This window comes from Plectropomus leopardus, chromosome 7 (assembly GCF_026936395.1).
Source record: "Plectropomus leopardus strain MGB_pleo_1.0 chromosome 7, ASM2693639v1, whole genome shotgun sequence".
Classification (NCBI taxonomy): domain Eukaryota; kingdom Metazoa; phylum Chordata; class Actinopteri; order Perciformes; family Serranidae; genus Plectropomus; species Plectropomus leopardus.
Window position 1 is genome coordinate 28,180,971 of NC_142182.1, and position 13,020 is coordinate 28,193,990.

At 39.1% G+C, this 13,020-nt stretch overlaps 1 protein-coding gene across 2 annotated transcripts in view; it reads right to left on the bottom strand.

Moving 5' to 3' along the window:
* Positions 1-13,020, bottom strand: part of LOC121950257 (PDZ domain-containing RING finger protein 4) — a 198,645-nt gene that overhangs the window by 63,952 nt on the left and 121,673 nt on the right. For both annotated transcript variants that reach the window (XM_042496201.2, XM_042496202.2), the window contains 2 exons: positions 3,947-4,200; positions 295-397 (listed from right to left, as the gene is read on the bottom strand). In XM_042496201.2, coding sequence (XP_042352135.2) covers positions 295-397; positions 3,947-4,200 — 357 coding nt within the window. The remainder of the gene's footprint in view (positions 1-294; positions 398-3,946; positions 4,201-13,020) is intronic.

Sequence of the window (13,020 nt, forward strand, 5' to 3'; positions counted from 1 at the left end):
ATAAAAGCAAGTGAATTCCACTGATCAAATGAAGTCTTTCTGCACCGTGCAGAGGGAAAATCTCGATATCACAAAGTTTGTGATGAATGACAGGTTGTTTCTTTATAGATTTGGGGTTTGAAATTCAATCAAGCTGCTTTATTTTAGGAGTTTAGTGAAGGCAAGTCTGTTTTGACCCTTAGGACAAGTGGTGTGCACCAGAAAGTTAAGACAAAATAAGGGAGATATAGCATAATATAAACCATGATCCTCTGTCAGGCTGTTATGAGCTGTGATGTTAGGGGCAATTCCTACCTCATACTCGAATTCCTCCGTCCTCTCTCCATCAGCTGGAACAGGGGAGAGGTAGTCTGTCCCTTCATAGTAATCCTGGTCCATTGTATGAAGAGAATGACAGCTGTCGAGGGAGACAGGCAGAGGAAAAAAGAGGGGGAGACAGAGCGGGAAGAAGGCAGAAAGAGGGGGTGAGCTGGATGTGAGCGAGATCCTTTTTCTTCTTATTTTCTTTTAAACACGTTCAATACCTCTAAGTGACAAGATTCCCTTGCCTTTGTCTTTGCTGGAATCTGAAGAATAAAGGATTTGTCAAGGGCTTTCAGCGGCACTGGAGTGTGTGTGATAAAAATACAGCCCCTTGTTAATAACAGCATATCCACATAATTTGCTTCCTACTCTTGACAGACTAAACCCCCCACATTGTACAGTGTAATTCTATTATGCTTCCCTCAGTCACTGAACAAAACAGCATTGTGAAGGCCTAACAAGATGAGCAGCCTCAGTGCCACACAAGATAATAACGGTGGACAAAAACTTCAAAAAGACTCTCTGTTGAACATGTTGAGTGATGTTTTCAGGGGCTGTCTGACTCTCAGACTACCCCGCCCTCTAAAACTGTCTCGAAACAATCTTCCAGTCACAAAACCAGACTGGTAAACGTCAGAATGCTTTATACTTTGATGCCTTGATATTACACATAACAATATTTGGCAGTAGGTGCAAAGAACACAGTTATAAATTTACAATCTCGCCTTTAGAAATGAGAGCGACAAACATTTGTTACATCTATAAAATCTGCTGTATATTGGATTGTGCACCTGATCTCTGTTGAAGAGAAGAAAATGTGAGTTTTATGGGACACATTGATTACATTTGGGCTCGGCCCGCGGCTGTAAGTAGCCCACAAGCACACGTTGCACTGTGTTGCCTAGTTTTTTATTAGCCCATTTGCTTTAATCACCTTGTAAACCTTCCATGAGTCAAAATGGATATGCCAAGCAGCTCCAATTATGGCGAGAAGGCCCCTTGGGGGATAGTATAGTGATATTGTGTGAGATATATATACATGGTGATGATTCTGATCAGGTCATGTAGAGCACTTTATACCTAGTGTGTAACACTGACAATCACACACTTTAAAAAAAAAAAAAAAAAAAAGTTTTCCATAATGAGCGCCACTGATGGTTGACGCAAGTCTCCAATAACAAATGATAACAAAAAGGAATTCAAGATGTTAATGATTGTTGGAATTAATTATGTACGATAACAAACACACACGGTTCACTGAGACCATCCTGACTTCCCAGTTCGGTGCTATGAAGCTCCTGCGTTGCCATTGTTTCATTCCCAAGAGGTGAAACCCAGATATTCCTTTATGCAAAAATCTTCTTGTTCACAGTTAACTTCTCCTTTGAGATGAACAGAATATAAACTTAAATGGCAGAAGAGGAAATAATGAACCCTGTTTCTTTTGTTGTTTTCCAGGAAAATCTCTTGTTGATACTTTCAACTCACAAATCTTTTTTGGTGTGCATATTTTTATGTTTTTCTCCCACATAAACAATAAAAAACAATAAAAAACTAAACAACAAGTCTTTGAGGTATTGTACGACCCGGCATCCAGTGGTGATCAAACTTCTAGTCATTGTCACACGTGTTGTTTTGAGCTACTTTGCACACAAAGAAACCTAATATGTCTTTTCATCTTCGCTAAATCTTGCTTTGCAAACAACTTTAACAATTTTTTCAGCACACAAGCTAAGTAATGTACTGCTGTGAATGGGAACTGCAGCAAAATATATTTTAGCCACCTAAAAAAAACCAATATTAGTTTCCGTGTACACAATATTTTGAATATTTTCTCTGCATTACCTGTACCTTAAACCACTGGCTCCCAACCTGAGGGTTTCGACCCCCACTGGAGGTCACTAAAATGTCCTGGGGGGGTTGTGAGGCCCTCTTGATTTTAGGAGTTATAAGAAAACTTTGTGAAGAAATCAAATAAATACATAAAATTGTGATTTTTAAAGTTCAGATTATTATTCATTACTATTAATTATTATTCACTCGAAAAAATCTCAGGGTGAAGATCTAAACACAAGCTGTATTCACAGAGCCCTCGCTCGCTGCTAAACAACCCCATCCTGCACTAAAAAGTATACAGTTATGGAGTCATGGAGAAGAAAACACTGAATTTGTTGAAAAAGAAAACTATAGACTATGTCTGATCATTAAAAAAAAAAGCTAACAGAGAATTATATAAAAAGTTCGTAAAATTATCAGGAAGACTCATCTGGGATGAAATATTTACAGGGAATAATTCATCCACATTGCTCATTTTACACAAACTTCCTGCAGTTATTGTGCTGTTTTAGTTCACTTTACCGTTTACCTGTTGTTCTTTACTCTTTGTTTTTGTTATGCAATAATTATAATATGAAATATCTGTAAAATATTTCACTTAATGAGGGGATATCAGTTTACTCACTGTAAGTAAAGAGGCCCCTTAAGAAAAGAAGGCTGGGAACCACTACCTCAAACCAATCAGGGCAGCGGTGGACCAGCATCTCCTGTATTCTGCTTAATAAAATCACGATTTTGTCAATGGAGTCTGGTGACTTTCAGATAACAGCTTTAATTCACTGTCAAAAAGGACTGTCTAAGAACAAGCTAAAGCAATAAAAACATATTAAATACAATTAAACTGATGTTGCTTTTTTTTTGTGCGACTTTTTTATAGGAAGCTATAAACTGACCAATTGAAGTATTTGCTCAGCACTGTTTCATTTTATGTACGTGACGTAGGTGTTTTCTATTTGGAAGTTATTAGAAACAATGTTATTCGGACTAAAGAAACGTAAAACCAAAAACCATATTTACTTTTACAGCTGAGTTATATTTTTGTGCATATTTATTAACACAGAGAGGGGCCAAGTAAAAATTATAGAAAGGGTTAAAATTGTAAAAGGACAGACTGCAAGTGCTATGTAGTGACCAGGGAAACCAGAGTCAAACTGATCATAAAGTCACTTGAGACTATCATACATGACTACATTTTTAGAGGTCTTAAACAGCTTATGATATTTACTCTCAACTTTTTCATACTTCCATCCAAGTGATACATTTAAATCAACATGCTGAGCACACCTCACACATACAGTCTATATTAATGATTAATTAGGACCACTTAGCCCTGTCCTTTATTTCTCTTTTTTACATTTACTGTGTTCCATTGGTGACAAGAAGACGTGAAGGACATAGAGAAGCTCATTTATCAAGCAAATCTATATTTGTCAGACTATGCAGATGGTTAGACAATTCATTTATATTTTACAGGAGCCTTGCATTCTTGTAATGCTAATCCCGCAAACACTGGTATTTCTGCTTCATGGCTCAATAACATTCCACACTACTTTTTTTCTCCCGTCTTAATTACTATCAGTCCCAGCCAAAGTCAAAACAAGGACGCGACAACAAACTCTTGTGTTGCTAAAGCAAAATGCTTTGTAATTATATCAAATGAAGTACAAATATATTAAATTATATCAAATCAACAACCTCCTTCAAACTGCATTTCCTGTTCTGAATCACAGATGCTCATTTACATGGCCTTAGAATAGTGAGCATAGTTGAAACTATGTTTTAAAATGACTATTTCCTGTTGTTCTACCTGTCAGAGAGCAGGAAGGGACAGACGTCAGGCACAGGAGGGGTTGAGGGCCGGAGCTTTGCCAGCGCCATGATGTGTTCAAAGGTGATGTCGGTCTGAGTGCACACATCCACCACATGGATTTCCTGAGGGAGGCCATGGGGGCGGCCGCTGGGGGTCCGCCGGATGACCTGCACCACGACGGGGTCCTTGGCAGCACGAAAGGCCTCCACAGTCTCCTCATGGCTGGACTTAGACAACTCCTTCCCATTCACCTGAGGAGAACAGGGAGAAATACTCACAATATATATTGTGTCTGATATGGAAATGTTTTTGAGTTCTTTTTTTATTTTTTTTTGTTGACTGTTGCTATAGAAACAACTTTTTGAGATTGACTTACTGGTTCAACTAAATCTCTGTATGCAGAGCCAAAGAACCAGAGTTTTCTGGCAAAGTGACTTTAGACTAAAAGCCAGCAAAAAAGCCCTGATGGAGGCCCAGATACACCTAATATTGCTTTTATTCTTGCTCTTATCGTGCTCTTTATACTAAGTAAAAGAAGCAGATCTGGGAAATGTGTATAAAACTTCAATAGAATGGAGTCTTGGGCTGTGTGATATGAAAAAAGCCCAAATACCTCTATATCAATACATGCAACAATATTGTAGGGTTGACTATTGATGATAAATAACCATCAGTAATGTGGATATATGACGACGTGGGTAAAGGCAGAAAACACAACAGCTGGTACAGTATGGTAATTCACAGAGAACGGAGAGTCTTCATGAATTGAAGTTATTGGGGAACATTAACAACAGCAAAACTACCGGTATATCAAAACATCTGTTTACAAACTCTCACACAACTGCAGTATAATCCAAATCTCATTTATCCAGTCATATGCTCAGTACTTCCTGAACACGTGCATTTTCACAAATATTTAAAAACTCAAGACAAATATCATGTGAGGACAACTAGCATGCCTGGCTAATCAAAGGTATAAGTGTTTTTATATTGTGACTTTTTGGAGAAAATGTGTTTGGGAAGTACTGAGCATATGAATGGATAAATGAGACTTGGATTATGCTGCACAAGTTGTGCTTGTAAATGGGTATTTTGACATAGATTTGCTGTTTTTAAACATGGGCACGTTTACTTACAATTAAGGAAGAATGTTAGCCTCTTTTAGGATTCTCCATTCACTGTGGAGGCATGTGAGACTAAGTTTTCTTCATGAATTTAAGGAGACAAATGATAAACAAACAGTCATTATGCAGGTTAAGTATTTAGTATTTAATGTTTATTTGATGATGTGTATAGGAACCTTTTCCTGGAAAGTTTGTCTCAAGCTTTTGTTGAAAACTTTCGCATCAGATCTGAACAAAACCACCTCTACAGAGTGTGAACATGCAGCATAATGTATAAAGACAACATTGTGCCCTCAGGGCCATTTCCCCACATTACAGCTCTACAGTTGTGTTCAGGGTGAATGCGTTCAGATAGAAATTTACATTATTCCCTGAAAGTCTCCTCAACAGATGATCAAAAGGAAATCTTTATGAAGATAATATTGGAAAACATACACTGAAAAGCACATTTTGATGCAACATTATCTGAATGTTAGATCAAAGCCCAAATGGCCCCTGTTCACTCAGTCCATCTTCAACCACATCTTCACAAAATGAACTGGATTTTCTGGCAGATTGAAAACCATTTGCGCTGCAGCTGGCACATATAAAGAAAATCATTGCTTCATTTAACACCAGTAATTTCTCTGGAAGTGAAACCATGGCCGTGGAATACCTTAGAGAATGTGCTTTGGTATAAACGCTGAAACCGGAGATTATAATTTAGATAACCGCAGAAAGAAAGAAAAAAGGTAGACACAGCATAATTACACTTGCTTTTGTATTTAAATATGGTTTTGGAGTGGAGCATTTTGCTCACACGGCAAAATGGAATGAATTTAAATGATAACTAGAAAAGTAAAAGAAAGTGTCAGCTGTAGAAAAAATATGGCAAGGCCAGGAAACTCAAACATAGCAGCTTTTCAAAGCTTGCATCACAAACTCTCTTTAAAATACAACGCAGTGCTAGAAATAAAAAGACCTTCTTCAGACTCTAACAAAATGACTGCAATTCATGAGCGGTCAAGTTTGTGTTTGTGGTGACTCTAAATGAAAATTAAAGATGCAGAAGCCACCAGGGAACTTGTACAGAGAGAGCTGATATTTTCAGCCGCAGATATTCCACCACAAAGTCTCCACTTGTGCATGTTATATGACACATCTCGCTGAATTTGACACAGTATATTTTCAGAAATGACTAGACATGTTTGAAGCAGCACTGAAGTATTGATAGAACGTGACAGCATAAAAGCTCTGTAAAGCCAGGCTCAGCGTGGATGTTTTACTTTTTTATAATAAATATTTCTGTCTGCATTTTATGTTTCTCTTGATATGCCTCCCCTCTGAGATACAGATGAACAGTCAGTCAGTTTGTGTCTTAGCAGGTCAACATCAACTGTTTTGACTCTTATTACACTAATTGATTAATGGTTTGGGCTATGAAATGTTATAGATAATAGAGAAAAAATGATACATCACAACTTCCCAGATTCCAGGGTGACGTCGTATAGCAGTGGAAATGTGAAATGTACATAGATGACATAGCTGCGTTTCCTAGATACAAGAGAGATGACGTCATCAGACAGTGCTTCGTGTTGTGGATTTATGCCTGTTGCTGGGCTCCTATTTCATTTTGCCTCTCAGCTCAAGCATGATGTTTGGTTACGTGTGATAAGACAGTAGCTGTAGAGCCAGGCTTGGTATAGTCAATGTGTATGTTAGCAATAAATGAAGAGCATTGTGGAAAAACCACTGCCAGTGTGTTGCTGTGAGGTTTTTCATCATCATCTTTTTTCCACATTTCCCAAGCTACCTCAACCAAGAAACATGGACTCAAACAAAACACGAAGATAATCAGCCAATTATACTGTATGTGACAAAAAGAGGGAGCAAATCATTCCATTCGAGCAGCTGAAACCTGAGAATGTGAAGCATCTTTTTCAATATATTCACTTAAAAATTGACTCATTATCAAAATAGTCCCCACTTATTTTACTCTTTATCAAAAACTACTTGTGTCTCTTGTAAACATGCCTACAGTAAGGTTTCTATCCAAACATAGTGTATAGTCTGATTGGATTTTCAGATAATCAGCCAAAGAAAATGCAGATGTATGTGCCTCTCCATTCACTAGCATTAGGTGACTAATTTTTTACGTTTTTAACAACTACTATGACGGCTATGTGCTCCTGGATGAGTTGTGGTAACAGCTCTGTGTGCATAGACGACAAAGAGAGTTTGCAGTGGCATTTACAATAACAGCTTATCATGGCGGTACCCCATCATTTAGTCATTGAAACTGTTTCCTTTGCACTAAGTTGCATTTACCTTTTACTGGTAAACCTATTTTTCCAACCTATCCAAGCATGAAAACCTTTTTTAGAGGAGATTGTTCACAATTGTTGAAATGTAATCAATTTTTAGCAACTAGAAAAAGGTTAAACTATCCAGTATAAATAAGACCAAACATTGTAAGGAAAAGCTAAGAAAATTAGCACAAATTAATCATTTCTTGACCCTCCAGATTGATTTTGCCAACCCTTTAAAGGGAGGCCCAACCCCAAAGTGAGTAACCACTATTATGTGTGAACAGATGAAAGCAAAAACAGCTGCAATATACCAAAATGGGCCTCTAATGCCATGCTGGGTCACACACGCGCTCACACTTACACAAACACATACACAAACTCTATTCATCTAGGTCTTTTTGTCATACAGCTGGTGTCTTAACTTCCTTCAACAATTTGGCACAGCAATTCTACAAGTATTTATCAACTTTACAAAGCTCTGAACGCACCTCAGAAGGCATTACACAGCTCTTAGGTAAGCTGATCTTAATGTGAATAATCAGGGGATACCCTCTTTAATTTATTCATTTAATTTAGCTCTTCCATATAGCTAAGATTATTACTCGCTGTCAGAATACATAAAAAATATTTACAATGTAATAATGGTTATAATACAATAATTGTATGTTACTTTCATTCCTGCTCCATTCCCATATTCACACATTGCTTTGAAGTGAGTGTGTGTGTGTGTGTGTGTGTGTGTGTGTGTGTGTGTGTGTGTGTGTGTGTGTGTGTGTGTGTGTGTGTGTGTGTTTCACTGCTCAGTGTGCATCTCTAGAGACTGAGTGATGCCCTACAAAACACCAAACAAGTTATTCTTTCTCAGCCCTAACAGTAGCCATACATACACCTCCCTTAGCTCTTGTTGTGCTCTGGCCTGCTCCCCTGCCTCCTGACGTGACCTTTGTTTGTAGCGATGTGGCATTAATCACCTGAGTGGGAGATAAAGTGGGTCAACACCACTCCTGTGGAACTGCAGGGCAATTTGTAGGAAAAATAAAAGTGCCGTTGTGCAGGCAGCATCCCTCATCCCCCTTCACTCACACTCCAAACCTGCTTTCATTCTGATTTTTCGGCCAGTCAGCAGGTTTTAAATACTGCAGCATGTACATTTGAGTTAAGTACTGAATTAAAGAAACATGGGGCACTATAATAATTAGCTTATATAGTTCCTTTGAATGTCTTTTTCTCTTTTTTTCTTGCTTGTGTCTCGCTCCGCAGGCTAATCCTGGAACAGGGAGCCTTGTGGAAACAAAGGAGTTGGAGCAGACAAATGAGGCAGCCTATGGCGAATGACAGTCCCGGAGAAAAATGATCAAATTTCCCAGCTCTCCCTTTGGTTCAGCCTGTCAGACCCAGGCTCCTCCTCCAAGCTCCAGCGCTTGCTAGCCATACTCCATGACCATAATGAAACAAGAGGAAACACGTCAGAAAAAAAGAGGAGGGAGTGTTGTTTTTTTCATTCTCTTCACTGGTTTTCATGAGAGCCAGATGGAACAATTAATCCCCAATCAACACAAGAATATTAAGTAGCCTTAACTCTCTCGCATGAGGGACTTTGCCATCCCTGTGGTGTCCCTTTGGCTGATGTCTTTCCAGCTAAACACACTGTCTCAGTTAGTTGTGTGGATCTGCAGTCCTATCTGACAGATGGGAAGGGTTTCTGTAAGCCCGGCTGCAGCTTCCTGGATATCCTCAGATATGCTTAAACTGAGGATCTGCCTTTAGCCCAGTCCTTGGGATGTCTTGGGAAAGCTCTGCAAAAGTGCGTTATCAATTAAAATGCCTGAGATGCTGAAGGTGACTATATGGTGGAATTTTAAAGGAACAGTGTGTAGATTTTAGAGGCATCTAGTGGTAAGGATTGATCGCAACCAACTGAAACCAACTGAAGCATGAACTCCCATTTAAGATTCCTTAATGAGGTTTTTACCCGGAGACAAATCATCTACAGAGGTCTTTTACTCTCCAAAACAAACATACACAGGAATTCAAACTGGTAAAAACACTGAATGAAGCAGTTCAATGCCAAAAGTTTTTCAAACGCCGTTTGGCTTGTCACAGTGTAGCTGCTAGCTACAGTAGCCAATGCAAAAACAGTAATGACCCTGTCCAGAGCCAATGTGGTTCGTTCGTTCTGGGCTACTGTAGAAACATGCCAGTTCAATATGGCATAATTCATGGACAAGGACCCACGGTAGATGTATACTCATTTACTGGTGGCGGCCTGCCACAATTAAAACATCAGCCACCACAAACTGATGGACCATTCATTAGGAGCACCATGTAGTATAGTATAGTATAGTATAGTATAGTATAGTTTAGTATAGCATAGCATAGCATAGCATAGCATAGCATAGCATAGCGTAGCATAGCATAGTATAGTTAACTTGCTGTTGTTGTCTTACATCTATTCTTATTTTTAGACGATTTTACACTAAAGAAAACATAAATCTATTATATTCCATCTCTACTAATATATCTCTTGAAATCCTACACATTGGACCTTTAATTGGAATAATTTTTGTAATTGTCTTTCTTCTTAAATAGCCATAATGTTATCAAATTTAAACACCACTGCTTTCTTCATTCAGTGCCTTACGCTCAGCACAAGCTGTGGCCTCTTAAAGTTTCTTCACACATATTTTGATGTGGCATAAATCATCCTCTTCAAGTGTGCATGCAAAATATGCAAATAAATATTCATTTATAAACACATGCTGGTAAACAAAGTCTGTTTGCAAGAAATTATTTAGCAGCTGTAGCGTTTATCAAGTCCAATGCTGCTCTGCAAGCTCTTCAAGGCCAAAACGGCTCCATATGCACAGAGTCAACATGAATCATCTTATTGGTCTGGAACACAACAAAGGGTGATTATTCATGAGAGATCATTCACTGTGCAACTGGGCCAGGAGATGATCAGGTAAAAGTTGGAAAGTTGGAACGAACGGAAGCAGCGGGATGGAGTAGCTGGACCAAAACACATCTGCTGGCTGTTTGCTCATGGATATGTAGCAGCTGTAGCCAGAAGAGAAATGTGTTTTCATTCAAAGCCCCTGAGACGACCACCAGCCTTTCCCACAACAAATGCAGTAAACCAGCTTAGTGGAGTGTAGCGAAAGGATGAAAACTCTTTTCTATTCTTTCTTTTTTCGCTGTGGCACAGTCCCTTATTAACAAAGACATTCAAAAATTGTGTACTTGTGGCGCAGCTGAGTGCATTAAGTCTCCGCTTCAGTAAATATCACACATCACTTTAAGCTGTTCTGAGCTGTTATGCACAAACAAACAGACTTACTTAAAAAAAAACTTCACCAGAAGTTGCTGTTTTTACAACTATGAGCCTATAGTCGCCTATAGCAAAGCACAATCCTGAAGGTTCTTTCATCTGTGTCCCATCTTATCACGCATCCTCCAGGTATGAGGACAAGCGAGGAAGAACAAACACGTAGCAGCTTAGCTCGCCTCCTCGGGCGTCTCCTCTGTCAGTGCTTTTGTCTCATTGACTGCTGCCTCCCATCAATATCTCCAAAGACCGAGGGCAGAATGTAGTGACAGTGGTAGTAAAGTGGGGCCAGTTTATCTGTTAAGATGTCAACTTCAGCCACATCTGATGCTGCCTCTGCTGAGGGACCATTTCTATGGCAGGAGGCGCAGACACTGCCGGCAGCTTGCAGGGGATTACTGATACAAGTGATTGATGTACTTCTTCTGCGAGGAGAAAAGGCAGCCCCAGGCAGTAGACTCTAATAGTCCATTAGCTTTTTTATGCCTTTGAATTAACTGCATACATTGCTTTATGGCCTGCATGTAGCACTTTGAATCTTAATGAAATGTTTTTGTTTTTAATTTTATGGAGTGTATGCTGTGCACAAGGAGAAAGTGTGCATCTTCACTCGTATCCTGGCTATAAACTGGGAATCCTCTAAATGATATGAAGGTCATTCTTTCTACTTCAGCCAAGCAGGCAAGTAAACAAGGCATCCAGCGGCAGAAGAAAGATCATCAAAGGCTATTTAACCAGCGCCTGTAACCTTGGATGTTGTGCTTAACATCTGTACATGCAGTGAGCCTCTGTTCCACACAGTCCATATCTCCAGTGTGCTGTCACCTGCTGGTTTGAGTGGCAGCCTGTGGGGTGTTAAGTGTATGCAGGCAGATGGAGAAAGTGTAACATGTAGGTCGTCCAGCCTCGGGAGTGTAGCACTTACAGCCGTCTATTACACGCCTGTTCTAGCTCCTCATCTTTTGAGGGAAAAGCAACATAACCTGTCAGCATTAAGGTCCTGTCAGTGCTGTGGAGGCCTCAGATGAAAGAGCTAGAGGAGGATGAGGAGTGGTGACAGTACCAGAGGTACATTAGAGGAAAGGCAAAGGAAGCATGGCAACTAGAGGGAGCACTGCTACTGGGCAACCATCACAACCGACAAAATATGATAGAACTCCTAAAGTGTGGATAGGTCAAGCCACTGTGGATGAGACATGGCTAGACATTAGGTGTGTTTGCATGGACCCTAATATTCCACTTGTTATCAGAATAGACCAATCAGAATAAAAATGCCTCATGTCACCACCTCAATCGGAACATACTGTCAGCTATCATTAACAGTAGCCTGCATATAAGACATTCAGGGAACATCTGTTGATTGTACCATCAACTGGTAAGGGTTGCATTGATATAAGATATTTACGGTACACTATCCATCTCAAAATTTTCTGGTTTCTCAGTATGACCGTATACAGTTTTACACAACTGTTATTATTATCAGAAGTTACAGTGATTGTTTTTCCATACCAAATGTACATGGTTTGATAGGTGTCATATTGTCATACTACGTTTTACTCTGAAATTGGTATACAGCTGCAACCTGACTACAGATTTTGTTTAGAGGGCATTTGTAATTTGCAGCTACAAAAAACAACCTAGGTTACACTTACATTACATACTCCTCAATTGTCTTATATGAATGATTGAACTGATAACATTTTCTCAATAAATTTGGGGGAAAAAAAGTCTATTTCTGTTATATTTCTGGAAAATTAGATGCTCCGCAGAGAGCAGAACCACTTTGCAATGGAATCTCTAATCAGTACAATTTTAATCGAAATGAAGAAATATTGTTCATGTAACCACAGCTATTTAGCGGATAAGCCTGGTGACAGAGTTGGAAAGTCACGGGTAAAGCAGTATTTTTCTCCATTGTAGACACCCATTTCAAAGTTGAACTTTTAATTCTATTATCAATGTTTCTCAACATAGAGGCACGAAAGTCTCCAGTACAATAGAAAACCTTGTTGTTTTCACACTTCTTATTTGTGTGCAGATTAAACAAGATATATAATGCTAATAAGTGAACACTGAATATGTTGGTTGTTGGATTTTATTACTTTTGGACATGTTTGCCATGTTTGCCATTTCCAGTCTTAATGCTAGGCTAAGCTAGCCGACTGCTGGCTGTAGCTTCATAATTAGAGTGTTCAGACAGAGTGTTATCATATTCTCATCAAAGTCTTGGCAAAAAAAAGCAAATGATATTATTCCCAAAATTGTGGAACTTTTTCTTTTGATAGGATTCTAACGAAGTAGCCACAGGGGCAGGATTTAGCATTTCTGATTGGA